This window comes from Vombatus ursinus, unplaced genomic scaffold (genome assembly GCF_900497805.2).
Source record: "Vombatus ursinus unplaced genomic scaffold, bare-nosed wombat genome assembly UNPS02014793.1, whole genome shotgun sequence".
Taxonomy (NCBI): domain Eukaryota; kingdom Metazoa; phylum Chordata; class Mammalia; order Diprotodontia; family Vombatidae; genus Vombatus; species Vombatus ursinus.
In genome coordinates, this window is record NW_020954571.1 from 10,857,337 (window position 1) to 10,876,522 (window position 19,186).

Below are 19,186 nucleotides of genomic sequence, written 5' to 3' on the forward strand. Positions count from 1 at the left end.
GGCAATATATATATATATATATATATATATATATATATATATTGCCTTGTCTCCCCTACTAGACTGTAAGCTACCTGAGGGCAGGGACTATCTTATTTGTCTTTGTATCTCCCACAAGGCCTACCACAATATCTTATACTAAGGAATAGGGATAGGAACAGGGACTGATCTATGATTTCCCTGGTATTGGGAACTTCCTCATGAGAAAACCCTTTACCATTGCAGGTTAGTTTGTTTCTTCCCTGCCTCTTAGAAAATTGCCAAGGGCACCAAGAGGTTAAATGTCTTGCCCTGGTTTGCAGAGACAGTATGTATATCAAAGGACTTGAACTCAGGTCTTTGGGGCTCCAAGGCCAGCTCTCTTTCCACTCTGCCATATAGTAGGTGCTCAATCAATCTCTCTTAAATGAATCAAGTCAAAAAGCATTGATTGTATGCCAAGCCCTGTGCTCAGCTATGTGTTAGAGAGGAATCCCAGTTCTTGCTTTCAAGAAGCTCCCGGTGAGGTTTGTGTGAATCCTGCCTCCCTCATTAAACAGAAAATAGGGAGGTGTACATTCAAATGCTCTTGTTAAGAGAAGGGAGGGATGAGCTCTTCCTGTGGGCCTCTAAAGGCAGGCTCTAGAAGCCTGAATTCTTCTGTTTTCATCCAAATTAAAAAAAAAACCCTTCCCTCCTTCCTCTTTAGATTTCCGGGCACCTTCGTGGGCAACACTGAACCTGCCTCCTCACCTTTGAGCGGTGCCTCCCTGGCAACAGCTGCTGCCACCATCCCAGTGGTGCCCACTGTGGCAGGCATGCCCCCCACAGAAGCTGCCATCAGCTTGGATGACGTGGCTCCGCCTGCTAGTGGTACCCGAAAGGCCCGGGTGTTGTATGACTATGAGGCAGCTGACAGCAGTGAACTGGCCCTACTGGCTGATGAGGTAGGCATTTGGTAGGTAGCCCCGAGGTGATCTCTTAGCATGTGGAGGGAGGAGATCATTGGTGGGAAGGAGCTGTAATTAATGATCTTTTGATGGAGGGGAGCAGGCAGAGCCTCGTTCCTTTCTGTCTCCACGGTCACTCTAAGAGTCAGAGGTGAGGCTCACCAGCAGGTAAGTACCCTTATCTAGATCAGGGCTGAGGGTAAAGAAGGAGTCATTCATCAGTTAGGTCCTCTTGGGTGGAGGGTCATTGTGGCTCTAATCCTACCTTCTGCCTCTCTTCAGCTCATTACAGTCTACAGCCTCCCTGGAATGGACCCTGACTGGCTCATAGGGGAGAGAGGCAACAGGAAGGGGAAAGTGCCCGTCACCTACCTAGAACTGCTCAGTTAAGCCGGGCCCTGGGCCCACTTTCTGAGGGCTGCCATGGCTCCCCACGCCTTCTCCCATCACCTCCCACTTTCACCCTCAGGTGGGAGAGAGAAGGTGGGGGGAAGGAAAAGGGTGCTGTCCCTTAAGTCCTCTCACTTCATTCTATTGTTTGTCTGCTCATTACCTTGCTGAGATCCTGGCTCAGGGTGGAAGCTATGTGTCCTCCCTTCCCTGTCACATACATTCCATCAGAGAACAAAGGGGTCTCAGAGTAGCCCCCAGTCCCTGAGGTTGCTTTTCCCATTCCACCCTAGGGACAGAACACTGAAGGCCTCCCTCTTTACTGCTTTTCTCAGCTCTCCTGTCCCTGCCTCTAAGCTTACTGAAGGAAGTAGATAGCTAGGCTTTGAGGGAGGAAGCTAGGCCTCGGTTAGCGTATCTAGAGAGAGGCTAAGAGTTATATGGGTTGGGGAAGAGCCTGGGTCCTGAGGGAAAAATAGGTCTTGAATGCAAACCTCCCTGCTACCTTAAGATAATTTGTTTTGGAGGCAGGAAGTCCTCACTGGTGCTTATGGCTGTGGGGCCAAAAGCCCCTTCAGATATTGTTATTACCACCTCTTCTGGACCCCAGGCTTTGGCTAAATCCCTCAGTTGCCAAAGAAAAAAGGGGCAGTTATGTACTGTCTGTGTTGGCCCTCAAGGGCCAAGGCGGGGAGAGCATGTAATGAAAGTGATCTGGACTTCTCTGAAACAAGAAAGTTAGTGGATGTTCCTCTCATTCACCTACTTAATCCACACCCCATCCCAATCCCTAGGGTGATCCTAGGGACAAGGACCATGGGAGCCTCTTCGTGGTCTCCTTTACCACTGTAATTTCAGTCGATATACCTTAAGTGCAGCGTCCTTCCTCTTGCCCCTCAGGTAGGTAGTCAGGCAAGGTCCCTGTTGTGGCCTATCCCTGTGCTCTGTCTCTAGCCTTCTCTCACACTCACTTTTTAACTGGCATTTTTATTCCTGTGTCAACGCCTGGCTGCTTGGCCTCTTGTGAATGATAATAAACCATCTGTAGTGCACAAGCTTTTACAATCAGGCTCCTTTCTTTTCCATCACCAGTCTCTGGAGTAGGCCAGAGCTGTTCTCCTCTCCTGGTGTGGTCTAGGCCACAGCCTCTTGAATATTCTGCCCACAGATAGGGTAGGCTGTATTTACTAGCCTCAGAGGACGACTGGGGAAAAAAAAAACCCTAACCTAAAGTATATACATCTGAGAAGGTTATTAGTATGTTCTGATCTGCTATAGTCATTAAACGACACCATGGGAGTGAAAAGAATCACTGAACCTAAGAGCATGGTGGGGGACAGGTGCCACAATGGGGCAAAAGGGAAGACTGGTCTTGGATGTAGGCCCTCCCTCCTTACCAAGTTAGACATTCATGTCCACATTCCCTCCCATTCTGTTCTCAAGACATACGTCATTATCATCCAAGCTGCCAGAGAACGTCCCCACTAGGGTCTCAGGGTAGCACAACCTTCAGAGAAGATTTGGAGGGATACATGGATGTTGCATGTAGGGAGGAGAGAAATTTCAGAAGCCAAGTCCAACAGTAACCCTTTGAGCAGTCTTCAAGAGACATATGGAAACAGAATGGCCCAAACCACCAAAAGAGATGCCTTTATATGTGTCAGTCTGAGACTTATAAATGTGGTATATCTTATCTGATTCTTACATGTACTACTTGTGAGAGTATTATAGGTATTATCCCCATTTTGTAAATAACAAACCAGTCATACAACTAGTTAAATATCATAAGCAGGATTTCTATAGTGCTCTTCTATATCATGCTGGCTCATGCTGAAAGTTCTAATGACATCCACTACACCTGTGTCTATAAACAGTGTTTTAATATTTGTATAAATAGAGCAATTACAAAAAATGCAATAACACAGCATGTGAAGAGACGTTTCAAACCCGTGCATATGGCCTCTTGTCTTGGACTGTACATGGCACACACACCCCTCACCCAGCTGGCCTCACTCAGGACAGGATTCACTGAGGGAAGATGGGCCCAGCTGCTATGAGCAGCAATGAGGAATGCTCACAGGAAAGGAATATGCTTTCATGGGATGTTTTTTTATACAAGTAGCTAAGAAAACTGATCCTCTGATTCCACTGTCTTCCCCTAACCCGATGATGAGATACAAAAATAAGGATGGGTTCCCTAGAGAACCTGCTTGGACCATTTGTTTCCTGTAAGAGGCGCTTTAGTGGGGGTGGGGTGGGGTTGTCTCAGGCCTCTAGGCTGGCTGGAAGGAGGAGTGGCCTGTGGAAAAGTCAACTGCCCTATCTCTGCACATGCTGGACAAAGGCTTGGACTAGTTGAATCAGAGGTTCCTGGCTCTCAGGGCCTGCTTTGGAAGCCGGGGTCGGCTTGCCTTGAGGTGAAGGAAGGACTCCAGCAGCTGGGGAAGTGGGGGCTCCACGGCGGAAGTAACGGGAAAGGCTGGAGAGCAACGTACTCTGGAATGTAAAGGGGAAAGAGTTAAGGCCTGGTCAAACTTTTGATTGTTTCTCTCTAGGGTTGAAGGTATTCAGTTACTTAGAGGAGTCTACAGTTGTACAGAGTGGGCGAGGGACAGGGTGTTGGAATTCCTCCCTAAAGAACTGCTTCCCTCTTACCCTGCCCAAAGCCCACCATACCAGTTCTGAGCTGAGCTCCTGCTTCATTCGCTGTTTGTCCCTGGGGTGCACTGCTGGGTCCCTCAGGTAGCGTACAGCCTGGGAGATGAGCAGGTAGAAGCAATTTTCCATTGTAAACATCAGGAGGGACCTGTGAAGGACAATAGCTTATTTGGCAAAGCTGGACAATGGGGAATAAGGATGAAGCACCAAAGACTAACAGCTGCTGAAAATTTCCCACCCATCACCAAGAGGATCCGGGACTCAGAGAAGAAAAGAAACAAAAACCGGCCAGTGCTATGAAGAAAAGGTCTTACTTCAGTGTTCTGATGCCCTCCACCTGAGTGCTCAGCCCCACAGCCTGGGACAGGGGCTCCTTTTTCTTGTCCAGCTGTAGAGAATGGGGGAAATGTCAGACCCAGATGTAAAATGCAGAAGGTAAGGAAAGTCTGCTAAGGGCAATATCCGAGGCATTGGACCTACCTCTCCCAACATGTTGAGGGCCACGTTCACTGTGGCCAGGAGAGTCCCAAAAGAGGGGGCTACGTCAGAGTCAAAAGTTGGGGTTGTGAAGCTCAGGGCAAAAAGGATGTTGTATTCAGCAAGATCCAGGGACTATGGAGAGGGGAAATACAGGAGATCGCCTTCCATTTCCAACCCTTCTGCTTCCACTCCCTAGTTACTAAAAACATCATCTGCTCCCCATGCCCACCCTGAGTCTTTCCTCGCCTGCTGAGACACAAGGGCTGGATACCTGGTCCAAAAGGATCTGGCAGACATCAGGGGTGAAGTGGCGCAGGGCGGCCAGCGTCTTGCTGAGAATTTTCAGGAGGCTATACTGGACCATGCGCAGGGCCCTCTGTTCTGCAGCCTCGCCATCAGGGTTAGGCTGCTTTGAGGATGAGGATGAGGGCTGAGGGGGGCGCTGGACTCGAGGAGTCACAGCCGAGGGCATGGCGTCACTTCCGTTTTTGTTCTGTGGTGGGAGAAAGGAACCAGGGATGATTCCCTAGAGGAATTCTATCTCATCCAGGTTGGGAGTAACTCAGTGCAACAATGTTAGAATTGGAGTCAAGCAGTAACAAATGCCACCCTGGAGTTACCCTCACCTGTAAATAGTGCTGCAGCATCTTGCGGCTGTGTAGGAGGGAGGTGCAAGCCTGACACAGGTAACACAGATTTACCTAGAACATAGCAGGAAAGATGAGGACAGGGCAGGGAATGGGGGAAATGGGACTTTTTTTTTTTTTATCAAAAGCTCTATTCAGGTCTTTCCAAGTCATGCTTGTGGTCCCTCAAATACTCAACCTTGACAGAATCTCTGAATGTCCTTTGATAAGAGAAAAATTACCTTAAGGCAGGGGTGGGAACCTGCCGCCTCTAGGACACACAAAACCTTCTAGGTCCTTGGGTGCTGCCTTTTGACTGAGTCCAAATTTTATAGAACAAATCCTTTTATTAAGGGGATTTGTTCTATGAAGTTTGGATTCAGTCAAAAAGCCACACTTGAGGACCTAGAAGGCCATATGTGGCCTCAAGGCTGCAGGTTCCCCACCCCTACTCAGAATAAGACAACACAAAACGCAATCCTTTGCTTCTTGAAGCTCCTTGGGGTCTTTGGGCTTCACTTTCATATGATTTGGGATCCCACAGGATGTCTATCCATAGTGCAAATCCAGGCTAAGAGCCCCAAGGGCTCCTGCTGCTAGGAATAAACACTACCCCTATGCTGTTAAGAGCCCTGGATTTTGCCTCTTTAGGAACAGAGGCCTCATGGAATACCCAACTAACCTAAGCCAGTCCAAGACAAAAGCCAAACAGTCCCTCACCTGTATGTCTCTCATGAGCTGTGGCAGATGAAACTGCCACTCTTTCATGAAGTTGGAGAGCTGCAGGATAAAGCCTACAGTGTGATCAGCTTCCTCCAGGCAGGCCAAACTCTGCACTGTCCTTACTGCATTGAGGCACTGGAAAAGAGAAGGGCTGGAATGAGAAAGCTCCCAATATAACTTGGTTGGGGGGGAGGGGAGGAAGGGGGAGCCTTAGTAATAACTTATTAATTCTAAGTGGACTAAAGAGACAGCAGCAAAGAAAGGGTTGCTTAGCTGGGGTGAATTCCTCTCCTGAGGAGATGAACTTGGCCCCATTTTCAACCAGGCAATTATTTTATTTATTTATTTATTGGTGAGGCAATTGGGGTTAAGTGACTTGCCCAGGGTCACACAGCTAGTGAGTGTTATGTATCTGAGGCTGGTTTTGAACTCAGGTCCTCCTGACTCCAGGGCCCGTACTCCATCCACTACACCACCCAGCTGCCCCTCAGGCAATTATTTTCATTAGGGTCAATCACTGAAAGCATGAAATGAACAAATCTCTGTTATCACATCTGGAGCATGGATTGGCTAGACAGTGTTTCTAACTTCAGTAAATCGTCTAAGAAGCAACCCTACCCCGCCTTACCCATGTATCACACTAGATTCCTGCCCACAGCTAAGCTTTCTATCTGACCACAGACATGGATGCCCTGGGAGTCACAACTCCAATAACAGCATGGAAATTTCACCTGTAGAATTCGCTCCTGATGAACACCCACAAAGTCTAGGGCTTCAGTGAGAAAGTTATAACGTAGCGTTTTTAGCAGACGTTCCATCAAGGACATGGAGAGGCGGTAGACCCCAGGCCAAGAGGGGGCATCAAGGGACTTTCGAGAAGCACCAGGAGTCTGGGTAGTATAAATAGGAGAAATGAGACAAAGTGGCCTAGCAGCTCTGTTCTCACCGGGACAGAATGTCCAGTGAGCTGGGCTGATAAACAAAGAAACCTGTATGTGCCTTAGAAACTATGACAGATTGGTTTAAATTAAGAGAAAGCTTCGAAGAATCAACATAATTATTACCCTCACAAGCCTATCATGAGGGAAGAGAAACAACATCATATAATAGAAAGCACTACACAAAGTCAGGATGTGAGATCTAGTCCTACTTCTCTTGCTAACTTGCTGTATGCCTTTAGACCTCAGTTTCCTCATCTGTAAACTGAAGAAGGTTAGATTAGGTGAGCTCTAGGCTCCCTCTCAGCTGTAATATTCCACTATTTTACTGCAAAGCGGAGGGAGCTGGAATAAAGATTCACTGGGTGTGACCAGGAGGTACTTATTAAACCTCAAAATGAGTTCCACAGCTAGCAACATAACCAGTATATATAAGGAACTAGCATTTGAGCTCATTCCTGTACCAGGAGTGTGCCTGTGTTCCCCAGTACTCACCAACATCCTCCACTGTTCCACCACTGCAGTGGACCAGAACAGGTGTAGCAGGGTACAATTAGACTTCATAGGGAAAAAGAAGTAGACAGAGGGCCCTAAAGTCAACGTCAGAATACAAAGGTCCTACTCTTGGTCCTGCCAATGACTTGTGGTTAGCCACCCACCCTCTCTGTGCTAATTTCCTTAGCTATGAGGTGGGAAGAATTATTCTCAGTGGTTTTTCCCATTTTCCACAGTTGATGAGTAACGGTAATGCCTTTTAACTATTCTGGTTTTCTTGCTGAAAAACCAGAAATTATGTGAGGAACTATTATAGATCCCACATTAGCTATATTCTCACAAGGATCATGATTCAGAAGGCACCAAGAATTATTGCAGGAAAGTGGAAGGGTAATACTCCTAATAGCAATAGGCTCATCCATTAACAGAACATTCATCTGAACTTGAAGGCTACCTCACCTGTACCTGTACTGGAAGCCTGGCTGTACTCACCTGTACTGTTCCATTGGTGCTGAGTTGATACACACTTAGGAGGGGCAAACAGATGCTCTGGGTGATGCCAGCTCCAGCAACAGCTGCTGCACCCTGGGACACAGATGATAGATGCCCTGAAGTAGCCCTCAAGATATTGCAAACTCAACACATCACTACTCTTCTACCATGGGAAGAAGCCCAAAATAGTGGGATGGATCAATAGCTCTCTTGCCCTGATTATGTGGGAAGGGAATGATGGATTATGGAAGGGAATGAAAAAAGAGGATGAGTATAGCCCCAATAATCACTTCAAGATGCAATCGGATTTCTGACATAATCAGTCCCTTCCAAGCCCTAACAGGAAATATCTAGAGGAACAATTTAACTTATATGAGGACAGGAAAGCTGGTCTGGGACTATCAGAACTTTCTGTATCTATGTTCTTGATAGCTCAGGGATGCTGGCTTCTTAACCTGCTGGGTTCTCTTACCTGCTGGGTTCGGGCCAAGGTGAACAGAAGATGCAGCGAGGCCTCAGTAAAGTGTAGGTTTTGCTTCATTCTCAGGCTCACCTCCAGAGTGGTGAACAGAGTGGGCAGAATAGGGATCCTACGGGTAACCTGCAGCCAACAGTCTCCATCCTCATCCACTTCACAGAGTTCTTTGGCCAGATGTAGGCCCAGGACACACACCTGCTGGAACCAAGAAGAAAGTATGGGGACCTATGGCAGAAGGCTCCTAAGGTTGCCTATGGGAAAGGGCTGAACAAATTACCCATACCCCATCCCGCTGGTCCTTGTGCCGAAGCCGTGAGCAGTCATCTGTCTCCATGCTGTCCTTGTCCTCTGATACACTGCCAGAGGCTAGGCAGTGACGAGTCTGGTCAAAGAGGGCAATCACTTCTTCCTGAAGGGTCTCGCAGACATTTAGCACCAGCTGGGAGTATTGTGTGATCTCACTTACTGCAGAGTAGACAAAGGATGCACTGACAATCCTTTAATACCACCTACTACTGGGCTGGTGGAGGGAAGGAGGGGGAGGATCCCCCTTCCCAGGCTGAGGGCTAGAAATGGTACCTCTTGATCCAGAATGGGATACAAATTTCAACCAAGTGAAGAATGAAGAAAAAGGTGAATAAGGGCTAGGTGTGAAGGTAGAAACTGAGAAAACATTGTGAAGTTCTGTGTCACACTGAAGAGGGAGTAATGGAAATGCTATATTTCAGTCTCAGATCCATGCCTAGAATAGTACCCTCCCAACTCCAAATCTCCCACCACTGAGAAGTACACCAAAGAAAACCAGTACAAACCAACACTGATTCCTGAGCTAGAAGAAAGATATTTCGCTGTGGTTGTGATGTCCTTATTTGCTATCCTGCCCAGCTCACCTTTCAACTGTTTCATCTGGAGGACAGTGAGGAGGGCTGAGAACACTTTGGCCTTAGCCTTTTCCATTAGCTGTTGGTCTGCCTGGAGGATTCCCTCCAGAATCTCCATCAGGGAGCTAAGGATTTCATCCACAGAACCCACATCTCTGGGAAAGAGACAAGAGTGAAACAGAAAGCCTCAGATATCATCAGCAACTTGCCTTTGGCATCTGGATGCCCACTAATTTGTACTAATCAGATCCAGTTCCCTGGATTGATCATAATGGAAAAAACATACAAAACCCTAACGTGGGAAATTTAATCACAAGTTATTACTTTTCTTAAAACAAAAGACAAGTTAAGAGGGTCAGGGCAGAAATTGATCAATGAAGCTAACTAGGAGCCAGCAGCCTTCATCACTCTTCCGACATAGCCCTTACCTCATCCACTGCCGAAGTAAGACAAGCAGCAGAGTACATAGCATGGACCCCAGCCGCAAACAGTTCACTGATGTTGGCACCAGCAGCTGAAGAAAAACAGTTACGTTAAAGCCCAGAATTGTGCTAGTCAGGAAACCTAACTTCTACACACAGGGGTGTATCCCCACCATTTCCAATGATCTCTTAAGCGGGGCTATCTGAGAACCAGCCCTGAAATGAAGAAGGGGAAGAAAAATGGCAATCCCACAGGCCTATGAGTTGGAGAAGACTTGTTTTTGTCCAGTAAATTGTGAAATCAAGTCAATCCCCTAACTCTAAACTACTTGAGTATCTAGCAATCTAGGGAACTCTGAAGTATCTGACTTCAGCAAAACATCTCACACAATGGATTTAAATGCTCTGAAACACACTTACTAATGCTTTGGTCCCAGCAAGCACATCAAGAAATAGGTGACGTCGAACAACAGAATCATTCAAATGCATTATATCTGCCTGAGGAAGAGAGAGGTTTTTAAGCGGGAACATTTCCTCAATATGCAAAGTCAAGGTCACAATCTCAACTCTAACAATGACTTCAACCAGTAATTTATGAGACAAATAAATCATGCCACTCCTTTGGGATGCAGAAAGATGACCTGTCAAGTGTTCAGGGTCCTTCTGAAAAAGGACAAGAATATCTCATTTTCCTGGTTAAAATCCAACCATCTGGGCATGTAGTCCAATTTCTTAAAACAGGAGAAAGAAGATGTTGAGTGCTCCAGAGGCAAAATTCAAGAAGACTCTGCAAAGTCATATAGCTTACTATAGGAATGACTGTTTACTTAAAGTGCTCTGTCAGCATCAAACCTCCTTATATCTGAAGGTTCAGAGCTTCACAGTCACATGCACAACACCCAGAACCTAGCAAGCACTTAATAAATGGTTGTCCATTATATGCCAACAGCAAAAATCCCTCAGAGAGTTCCAAAGCTCCAAAGAGCCAGATTCTGGCACTGGGAGACAGGTTTCACAGAAGATACGCACATAGTCCACTTCAACCAAGGATGCACCAACCCCGTGCAAGTTAACTTAGGTCATTAGTTTGAATTCTGATGAGAACAACTCAACTACAAACTCTTTGCTACAAGCTCAAGCTCAAAGCACAATGGTATCACATCCACAAGGGGAAATTCAAAATGATCCCTCTGGAATCTACTACTGAATCTCCCTAGAAAGGGCACACTCAGGAGAGATACCCATAATCAACCTTGGCCTTAAAAACTCCCTTTTGCATCTATGAAAATTGTAATAATTGCTTGTTTCCCTGAAAGGATCAGAGACTGTAATTTTTGAAACCAATGAAAGTGAACCAAAATCTCCCCACCCCCACCCTGAGGGTGCTGAGAGATTGCTCTTATTATAACCCAGTTGGTCAGCCAACAAGTATTTGCTGAGCACCCACAGGGATTATAACAATAGAAGACAATTGTATATACTCATGAGGTGTGGGCCTTATGGGAAATTGACGACAATCAGAACTAACAACTACAACACAAGGAGACACAAGAGGTGTTGTTCCTGCTGGGAATAACACCTATATGTTTTCTCTACAGAGGTTTAAGCAGCTGTTCTATCCTGTTCTTTAGTACTTGCTGCTGACTCCAACACCATAAGTCCCTGGTGATCATTGCTACATCTCTCAGTAGGGAGCCAGTTAACAACTTAGCTCTCATAGACTTGCCCAAAGGGTGGTGACTTCCAGGAATGGCTATCCATTGTAGCTATGACATAAGAAACAAGAGAAATAAAGATGCTTAGGAAAACATGCTTACATGACTGGTGGCAATAATGAGGAGCATCCGCCAGGCAGAGATCAACATTTGGTACTCCACCAAAGAGGTGCAGCCACTACCTTCCGTCTCCGCCATGTGATCTGCCAAAGATTTGATATAACCTGACCAATAGGCAAAACGTTTCTCACTGGAGAATTTCTTGAGCGTATCTTTTAGGGACTGGTCCAGTGAACCCCTGAGGAGTTGGGGGAAAAAAGGGAAAGCTTTAAGCAAGACTGGAAAGTGATCACATTGAGCCCTAAAGGCACCAAAAAAACCAAAACAAAACAAAAAAACCACACCCTTAGAAAGTAGAGAACTCAAGCTTTGCAGAAAAGGCAGACTGTTCCAGGGATACCCCCCACAGCATTTTTCTTCCCTGGGCCATTCATTAAATCCAATGCCTGATTCCACAAATGTGGCCTATTTCAGAATGTCTCCTCCACAGACTTGCTTTACAATATGCCTTTCTGACATTTACAAAAGGCATCAATGAAGGATGACTGGGAGTCTAAGTACACATGCTAAAAGTACTACTGCCTCTCCAGAAAGTTAACAATTCCAAATCATCCCTTTATTTGCATGTTATACACTATATCTCCTTCATAGAAAAGACAATTTAAAAAATTTTCTCCACCCAACCCTTTACATAAAATCTTCAGAGGGAAAAAGACTCACTTAACTACATAGTATATCTCCAAACAAATGATCTTCATAATTAAGGCACAGGTCTCCAGGACACTGGGCTAAGGAGGGAAAAAAAGCAAAGAATGTACCAATTACACAAAGAAACCTGCATCTTAGTATTCCATATCTAATCTTTAGACATAAAACAGAAATCAAACACACACAAAACTCATTTTGTTTCTAAGGGGACAGAGAGATCCCAAACTAAAATTAGCAAATGACTTGTAAGAGGCAAAGACCTCAGGGTAGTAATGTCTCCAAAACAGCTGACATGAACTGGATACAGTCATCCGTTACATACGTGGAGAATCAAGAATTCAACAGCCTTTTCCCAGGACAAGGCTTCAAAAACAAAAAACAAAACAAAAAAAAGTAAAAGTATTATTTAAAAGAGGAGAAATGTCTAGGATCTCACCAATCTGACTCAAGCTCTTTGAGGAAATAGGGCAGGCATCTGTTCTTATTTTACTCTCTCAAAACCCAGCCTTTCTCCCCCAAATTTTTGTCACTTTCATTTACCATCTCACTCAACTTACCTCAGATGTTTCTGAGGGAGGAGAAAGGGTCCCAAATAACGGGCTGGTCAAGTTCTCCCAAAACTTTGGTCTAAAAAAAGGACACATCATGATTGTGTTGTTTTTTTCAACACAAGTTCCTTAATTAACCTTGATCCCACTGTCCTCGATGGCTTCTCCTTTATCCTACTATCCCAAATTGTAGGATCTGATTCACAAGTCAATAAATAGCTTCTACACAACTTTTAAAGGGTATCATGTCTAGAAGGTTTGTTTTCTTAAGGATACATTGATTATACCTTACACAACTGCATTCATAAAACCCCAGACCACTGCATCTCATACTTTTTTTGTTGTTCAATCATTTTAGTTGTGTCCGACTCTTCATGATCCCATTTAGGGTTTTCTTGGCAGAGATACTATAGTGGTTTGCCATTTCCTTCTCCAGCTCATTTTTACAGATGAGAAAACTGAGGCAAACAGGGATAAGTGACTTGCTCAGGGTCACACTGCTAGTAAGTGTCCGAGGTCAGATCTACTTTAGGCCTGGCACAGCGCCACCTAGCTGCTACTTTTTAACAACTCCTAAAAGGAGAAAATGAACTGAGGAACAGGAGAGCTCTAACATAGGTCCTCGATTGGTGGTCAGTGCTACAACACTCCAGGCAAACAGGGCATTTCAATCCATCCTGCACTGCTATGGGACTTAACATATTCCCTTGTAGCAAAACCAATCAACACAAAGCTTACCCTTGTTGTTTGTCAAGTACTGTAAATACTGATGGAATTAAATCAAAGGTGAGAGGATAAAGCAAGTTGAGTTAAAGGCAGGGATGACCCCTGCTGGTGGGCAGTGAAGAAAATACTCACTTGGTCCTGAGAACCAGCATGGCACTGTCCCGGCGGTCCTGCCACAGAGCATGTAGAAAAGCTACTGCAGCACGATGCAGCAGGGGTGGACACCAATATCTATCTTGCTGTTTTGAATCAATTAACTCTAGTACCACCTGGAGACAGCTCCATTCTCCAAGACTGAATTCCTGGAAAAGAAAAGGAAGTTCTGACTGTCCCTGCCACCACCGACAATCTGTGGGGAATTGAGCACAGGGCTGGTTTTCTGCAGAGAACCCCTTCTAGTTCCAGCAGCCAGCACAGATTCATTCAAGGAGAGGAGCTCACCTTGGAGCCATCACTTCCATCCTTCACTTCAAGGTTCAGAAAGAGCTCAATGAGGCCAGGTTGGGTCTCTACAGCAACAGTAAGAAACTCTAGGATCATGACTTTGATTCGCATATCCTCAATCTTGCTCTGCAGCCTAGTCAGAAAAGCATCCCGGATAGCAGCTGCATCACTGCCAAGGCAGGCATACACAGACATCGGGGCAACCTATGGGAACACCAAGGACTATTGCTCTGTCAATGTGGCAAATGTTCTAATGAGGCTCAAGGTGAGCCATCTGTTTGAAGGAGTAAAAAAGGGAAAAGGATATATTCAAGAAAACCACAAAAGAAAACTACAGTACAAGAAAACGCATATTCAGAGAAATCATTTTACAAACAGCATAAACTTCACCACCTCCATTATCAGCTATTTTCCCTCAGGCAAAGTTTCAAAGGGTGCCAAGGTGAAGGAAAATCATGGTTTTCAAGACTCCAGCTTGTAAAGAGGGGTCATACCGTTGCCAAGCGTTTCAGTAGCTGGATGGCAAGTCGTGGCAAGGCAGGGTCATGTTTGTGATAGATGTATTTGGCCAAAACAGCAATAAGGTTGTTCCCATGGGCACCTAGAAAAACACAAGGAGAAAGGGAGATTGCAAAGTTGCCTGATCCATGAGAGAAGGCTACTCAAAAATGGTTTAAACATGTTGTGGCCTACTGTAAAATATGCAAGGACCACAGTGATTCAAGAAAGCAACATTATCCTATTTTTTGCTAATTTTAAGTAGATGAAGATATGGGATCAAGATATTGGATAATCCTATATTCCACAACAGAAATATATGTTGAACAATGTTTTCCATTTAATGGGTCAGAGAAAAGCATTTCACTGAATCAAAAGATAATAATTAGGGGCAGCTAGGTGGTGCAGTGGATAGAGCTCCAGCCTTGAAGTCAGGAGGACCTGTTCAAATCTGGCCTCAGACACTTACTAGCTGTGTGACCCTGGGCAAGTCACTTAACCCCTATTGCCTCACAAAGAAAAAAAAAAAAAAAGATAATAATTAGAAAAAGAGAAGCTGGCCTTACATAGCCTGAAAGGATTTTAGAGCTAGAAGAAACCAAAGAAATTATCTAGCTGAGCCTCCTTGTTGTATAGATGAAGAAACTGAGGCCAAGATTTGGCTATGATCATAAGAATAGGTTAGTCACAAGACCAGCATTAGAACTGATCTCTCAGTTTAGTGCTAGTCAGACCACTACACAGCTTCCACAAGTGGTGGCTGAAGAACTGGATGTCTCAACGTGGAACCAATTAGGAAATGTTTGCTTCTCAATCCCTATATAAAATCCTACACTGTGTAGAGGCATGCTGCTGGCCATAAGGGAGGTACTTACCGTGCTGAGTGAGTGCCTGTTCCAGGGGAGATACCACATTGGAAGGAGGTTTCAGTCTAATGACATTGTTGGTCACTGAGAATGCCAGTTTAACTGTCTTGATAAGTAGCTGGCCTTGCCCCTGGCCCTCTGCCCCATCACTGGAAGGCCAAATGGAAACCAAAGTTGATTCAGTCAATAGTCATTCTCATCATATGTGATCTCTCAAATTAAGAGTCTAACAGTAAGTAATCTAAGACTGCTATAATTTCTGGCAGACACCTCAGCCCAAACTCAAGAATGAAGTCGTTAACTCCCTTAGCTCAAATAATATAATGAACATAAAGTGTTTTGCAAACTTGCTCAAATAATATAATGAATGTAAAGTGTTTTGCAAACTTTAAAATGTTAAATAAATGTGAATTATTATTATCAGCTATGTGCCTGTCTGGAGAAAAACTATGATCATACAATAGCACACCACCTGCTGCCACACACACAATCAAATAACACCACATAAAGAACTATAATGCATGCACAAGCAGCTCTGATTAAGAACAGTATGACTATAGCTTGAAGCAGAATCCCACTGTAGTTCATAAAAACCCAACATAGGCTGCCATGAAGCTATATAATAGGAAGCCAGAAGGAGAAAGCTGCACAAGTTTAATGGGTATCATTCTGTGTGCCTTCTCAATGGGTGGGGTAGGGTTTGAAGAGAAAGGGAGAGAATTTGGAGCTCAAAATGAATATTTAAAAAATAGACATGAAAGAAAGAAAAAAGAAAGAGAGAAAGGGGAGGGTCTTCTAGTAGACAATATTCTGGGCAAATTTAAATTAGGGTAGCTTAGAGATATGGGATCAGTAATGATAGTACAACTGCCACAGAGAAAACTTTTCTTCTTTTGGCTGACACATACACTATATGTCTGTCTATATGGGTATAACACAGAAAGACAGAAAAAGGGATGCAATTTGTTTGCACAGAGGCTAACATCTCCATTTCACCCCAAGAGGAACCATTATTGCTTAAAGTCCATTTGATAAGGATCTGAAAACTCCTCTTGTCCGAATAGTAGGAAACAGGACTTACCACCTAGGCTGAGCTGCCATCACCATGTCGATGGTATCTACACCAATGCCCATGATGTTGATAACTGCTTGGCCAGCTTCAGTGTTGGCCAGGCTGCAGATGCACAGAGACTGTAGACTAGGGGAATGGCTAGAAAACAAAGGAAGAGTTCTCTTAAGTCCCTACAAAAGCCAGTAAGTCTATCTTTGGCAAAGGTTAAAGGCAAGGTTATGAAAATTTAACTTGCCAGACTCAAGATACAGGTGGATGAGACAGAGAGATGAGGACTTTTCTAGATGATCAAAGACTTTTAACAATCAATCTGGCCTGGTCTTCACTATTTTGTCTGTTTATCTCCAAATATAGACAGCATATGAGGCACATCAAATTAGTCTTAAATTTGCCGGCAAATTTACTACTGAAAGCTTCTCCATCCCAGTGACAAGGAGCCCAGGCAACACACACACTCTACTATTCCTCCAGGAAAGAAGGTATGCCAGCCTTACCCATTAGTTTTACTTTTCTTCCCAGGCTTGCTAGTGTGCCTGCTGGCACGAGGAATAGAATCTACTCTTTCAAAAACCATCAACTCTTCCCCATCTCACCTGCTGTGAACATCGGACTCATGGCACAGATTCAGAATTGCATGGATCAGCTCAAGAATCAGACAGCCTGGATTCAGGAAGAAAAGGAAAAAGTCTTCCTGATTTCAGGATGACAGGGAGTATACTCCAGAGAACTATGCTATACAATCTTATGCTGTGGGACTTAACATACCCCAGGGAAGGAAAATTATCAGAGAAATAGTAACCACACCTATGCTGAGCCCTCAAAATCCCACGTTCCCTTTGAGGAATGTCCTTACCAATTTGTTCTCTCACTCCATGGGCATTGTAACGCCACTTATGATAACTGGGAAGCATCTCCTTCAGCACAAACATGATGCAAGGGGCCAGCCCTTGGCTTTGGGTGCTACCAAGCTGCCCCTATAGGAAACCACCTTTCAATTATTGCAGAATAAACTGCCAGAGTCAAAGTCCAAATGGAATCAAAACAATGCCTTTACATTGGTACAGAAGCAGGAAGCCAGAGTATAAATGATATGAGGAATCATACTTGTTGAGCTCTTAAGTCAAATGAACAGTCCACATGAGGCCCTTATCAACTTGGGAAAACAAGTCAGGAGGCATGAACACAGTCATGTGTCAAAGAAGTGTCAAAGAAGCAAACAGCATTAGGGAGGAGGCAGACAACAAATCAGGGAAGAAAAGAAGTTATTTTCAGCATTAAGAACACAGAATTTCTCCCATAAGTATTTCAGGGAGTGACATTTACACAAAAGAGATCTTATAGTTTAAACCCCTTGTACTGCCAATATCAAACATAATACAAGGACAATGGTATCTTGTAGGGTAAATGCTTCAGAACCAGAACTAATGAGAACTTTACCTTGACAAGAGTGGTGATTAAACGTAGAAAGGCAACGGTAACTCCATATTCACCTTGTGGCTGCTCACTATTCATCAAGAGGTTTCCATAGCCCCCTGCATTCATCCCCTCAGCACTGGTAAAGAGAGAGAGGCAGAATGAAACCCAAAATGCAATTTTTGAATTCCCAAGGTAGCAACAAATTCTTCACAGAGCACTCCAATTACCTCACAGGAATCCTAAGTGTAAGACAGCTGTGCGATAAACCTACAACATGATCTATTTTCTGCTTAGTAGACACATATAAAATATGTTTCATTCAACAGTATTTTCAGCAAAGGATACACTTCCATGCCTAAAAACATGCAGTGCAAACATGCTTAATTTTTTTTTTTTAAAGGAAGAATGATCAGGTAGGGGTGGATCCTACTGTTCTATGAGTTGGGGGCTGCTGGGCTCACTGAAATTCCTTAGGAAAAGGAACAATGATTTGGCCAGTTTGCATTTTGAGAAAGAACAGTGGGTCAAAAGCCTGGACCCAGGATCTATGGGTTCTTTAGGGTAGAAAGCCAACACCCACGTTCCTACAGTTAGTGCTGCCAGGTGACAAACATGTACGTGAGTCTGAGGACCCACAGTAATGCTTTCCAGTGGGAGGAAAGGAGCCACAATTGAGCAGCCTCCCCCCACCCCCAACCAGATTTTCTTTCCTTGTCACTTCTTACTTCCAAAAAGGGAGCTAAATGGGCAAGTGGAAGCAGGAAGCAGGTAGGTAAAATGGAATTATTCATTTATTTTAATTAGTGAGGATGTTTGAGGTCTCCAACAGATTCTCCCCCCAGATAAAAGCTGGCTCACCTAATCATCTGACTCATATTGGAAACTGGATGGGCTACAAATGGCAGAAACCCTGTGTGTCGAAGATCAGTCCAGACCTATGAAGGGAAAAGAGAGGTTAAATATTTACTTTTTGCCCCATCTGCACATGTTCCATATTCTTTTAGTGCTGGCAAAATGGAATCTCACCTTAGCTGGATTCCGGGCAGCTAATACAGTCAAACAATTGACACAGGAAGCAATGACATCCACAGGAGGAGCGATCACAGTTGTTAACCTAGGTGAAGAAAGAAAATCAGGCTCTGATATTTCCTCTAAGTACTACACTCAATAAAAGGAGTAATACAACTTGTTCCATGACAAATATTATTCCAACTCTCTCCTTCCAAGTTTCTCTTCTCAGTCAGGCTAGATAAACAGGAAAGCCCTCTACTAGAAGAATTACTATACAAAAGCCACCCACTGAGTAAACTGGCTTTGGACCAACAGATGTGTTGTCCTAGTTCCTAGAAACTCTACCATGTCTGAGAATAATTACTAAGAGCAGGGAAATTCCACTGCAAGTGTTTTCATATAACTGAGGGACTACCCATCAGCAACTTACCTCTGCAGCAACATGTAGATGCGTGATGTGATTGGCAGGAGACAGTCAGCTATGGACAAATCGGTGCTGATGACTTTATGAACCAGGTCAATGATAGGTTTGACCCGCTGGCAGTGCTGAATCACATCTGAGGGGAAAGGTAGTTTGTAGACTTGAAACTAACTCCTTTTGGATCACTGA

General features: G+C 44.5%; 2 protein-coding genes across 5 annotated transcripts in view; one reads left to right on the top strand and one right to left on the bottom strand.

The window, feature by feature from the left end:
- SH3GLB2 (SH3 domain containing GRB2 like, endophilin B2) overlaps window positions 1-2,374 on the top strand; it is a 25,841-nt gene extending 23,467 nt beyond the window's left edge. For all 3 annotated transcript variants that reach the window (XM_027869789.1, XM_027869790.1, XM_027869791.1), the window contains 2 exons: window positions 689-926; window positions 1,212-2,374. In XM_027869789.1, coding sequence (XP_027725590.1) covers window positions 689-926; window positions 1,212-1,319 — 346 coding nt within the window. In that variant the 3' untranslated portion in view covers window positions 1,320-2,374. The remainder of the gene's footprint in view (window positions 1-688; window positions 927-1,211) is intronic.
- An 806-nt stretch (window positions 2,375-3,180) lies between these two features.
- NUP188 (nucleoporin 188) overlaps window positions 3,181-19,186 on the bottom strand; it is a 46,023-nt gene continuing 30,017 nt past the window's right edge. The window contains exons 17-44 of one of the 2 annotated variants that reach the window (XM_027869432.1): window positions 19,007-19,133; window positions 18,592-18,679; window positions 18,424-18,500; window positions 17,587-17,701; window positions 17,003-17,123; window positions 16,743-16,809; window positions 16,159-16,287; window positions 15,087-15,226; window positions 14,208-14,314; window positions 13,711-13,917; window positions 13,402-13,571; window positions 12,553-12,622; window positions 12,008-12,075; window positions 11,330-11,525; window positions 9,933-10,010; window positions 9,519-9,604; window positions 9,100-9,245; window positions 8,493-8,674; window positions 8,204-8,404; window positions 7,732-7,824; window positions 6,538-6,696; window positions 5,804-5,941; window positions 5,084-5,158; window positions 4,729-4,950; window positions 4,458-4,589; window positions 4,292-4,365; window positions 3,996-4,125; window positions 3,181-3,815 (exon numbers count right to left, since the gene is read on the bottom strand). In XM_027869432.1, the coding sequence (XP_027725233.1) occupies window positions 3,639-3,815; window positions 3,996-4,125; window positions 4,292-4,365; window positions 4,458-4,589; window positions 4,729-4,950; window positions 5,084-5,158; window positions 5,804-5,941; window positions 6,538-6,696; window positions 7,732-7,824; window positions 8,204-8,404; window positions 8,493-8,674; window positions 9,100-9,245; window positions 9,519-9,604; window positions 9,933-10,010; window positions 11,330-11,525; window positions 12,008-12,075; window positions 12,553-12,622; window positions 13,402-13,571; window positions 13,711-13,917; window positions 14,208-14,314; window positions 15,087-15,226; window positions 16,159-16,287; window positions 16,743-16,809; window positions 17,003-17,123; window positions 17,587-17,701; window positions 18,424-18,500; window positions 18,592-18,679; window positions 19,007-19,133 (3,575 nt within the window). In that variant the 3' untranslated portion in view covers window positions 3,181-3,638. Of the gene's footprint in view, window positions 3,816-3,995; window positions 4,126-4,291; window positions 4,366-4,457; window positions 4,590-4,728; window positions 4,951-5,083; window positions 5,159-5,803; window positions 5,942-6,537; window positions 6,697-7,731; window positions 7,825-8,203; window positions 8,408-8,492; window positions 8,675-9,099; window positions 9,246-9,518; window positions 9,605-9,932; window positions 10,011-11,329; window positions 11,526-12,007; window positions 12,076-12,552; window positions 12,623-13,401; window positions 13,572-13,710; window positions 13,918-14,207; window positions 14,315-15,086; window positions 15,227-16,158; window positions 16,288-16,742; window positions 16,810-17,002; window positions 17,124-17,586; window positions 17,702-18,423; window positions 18,501-18,591; window positions 18,680-19,006; window positions 19,134-19,186 lie in introns of both variants that reach the window. The other variant, XM_027869431.1, reaches the window with a different exon arrangement.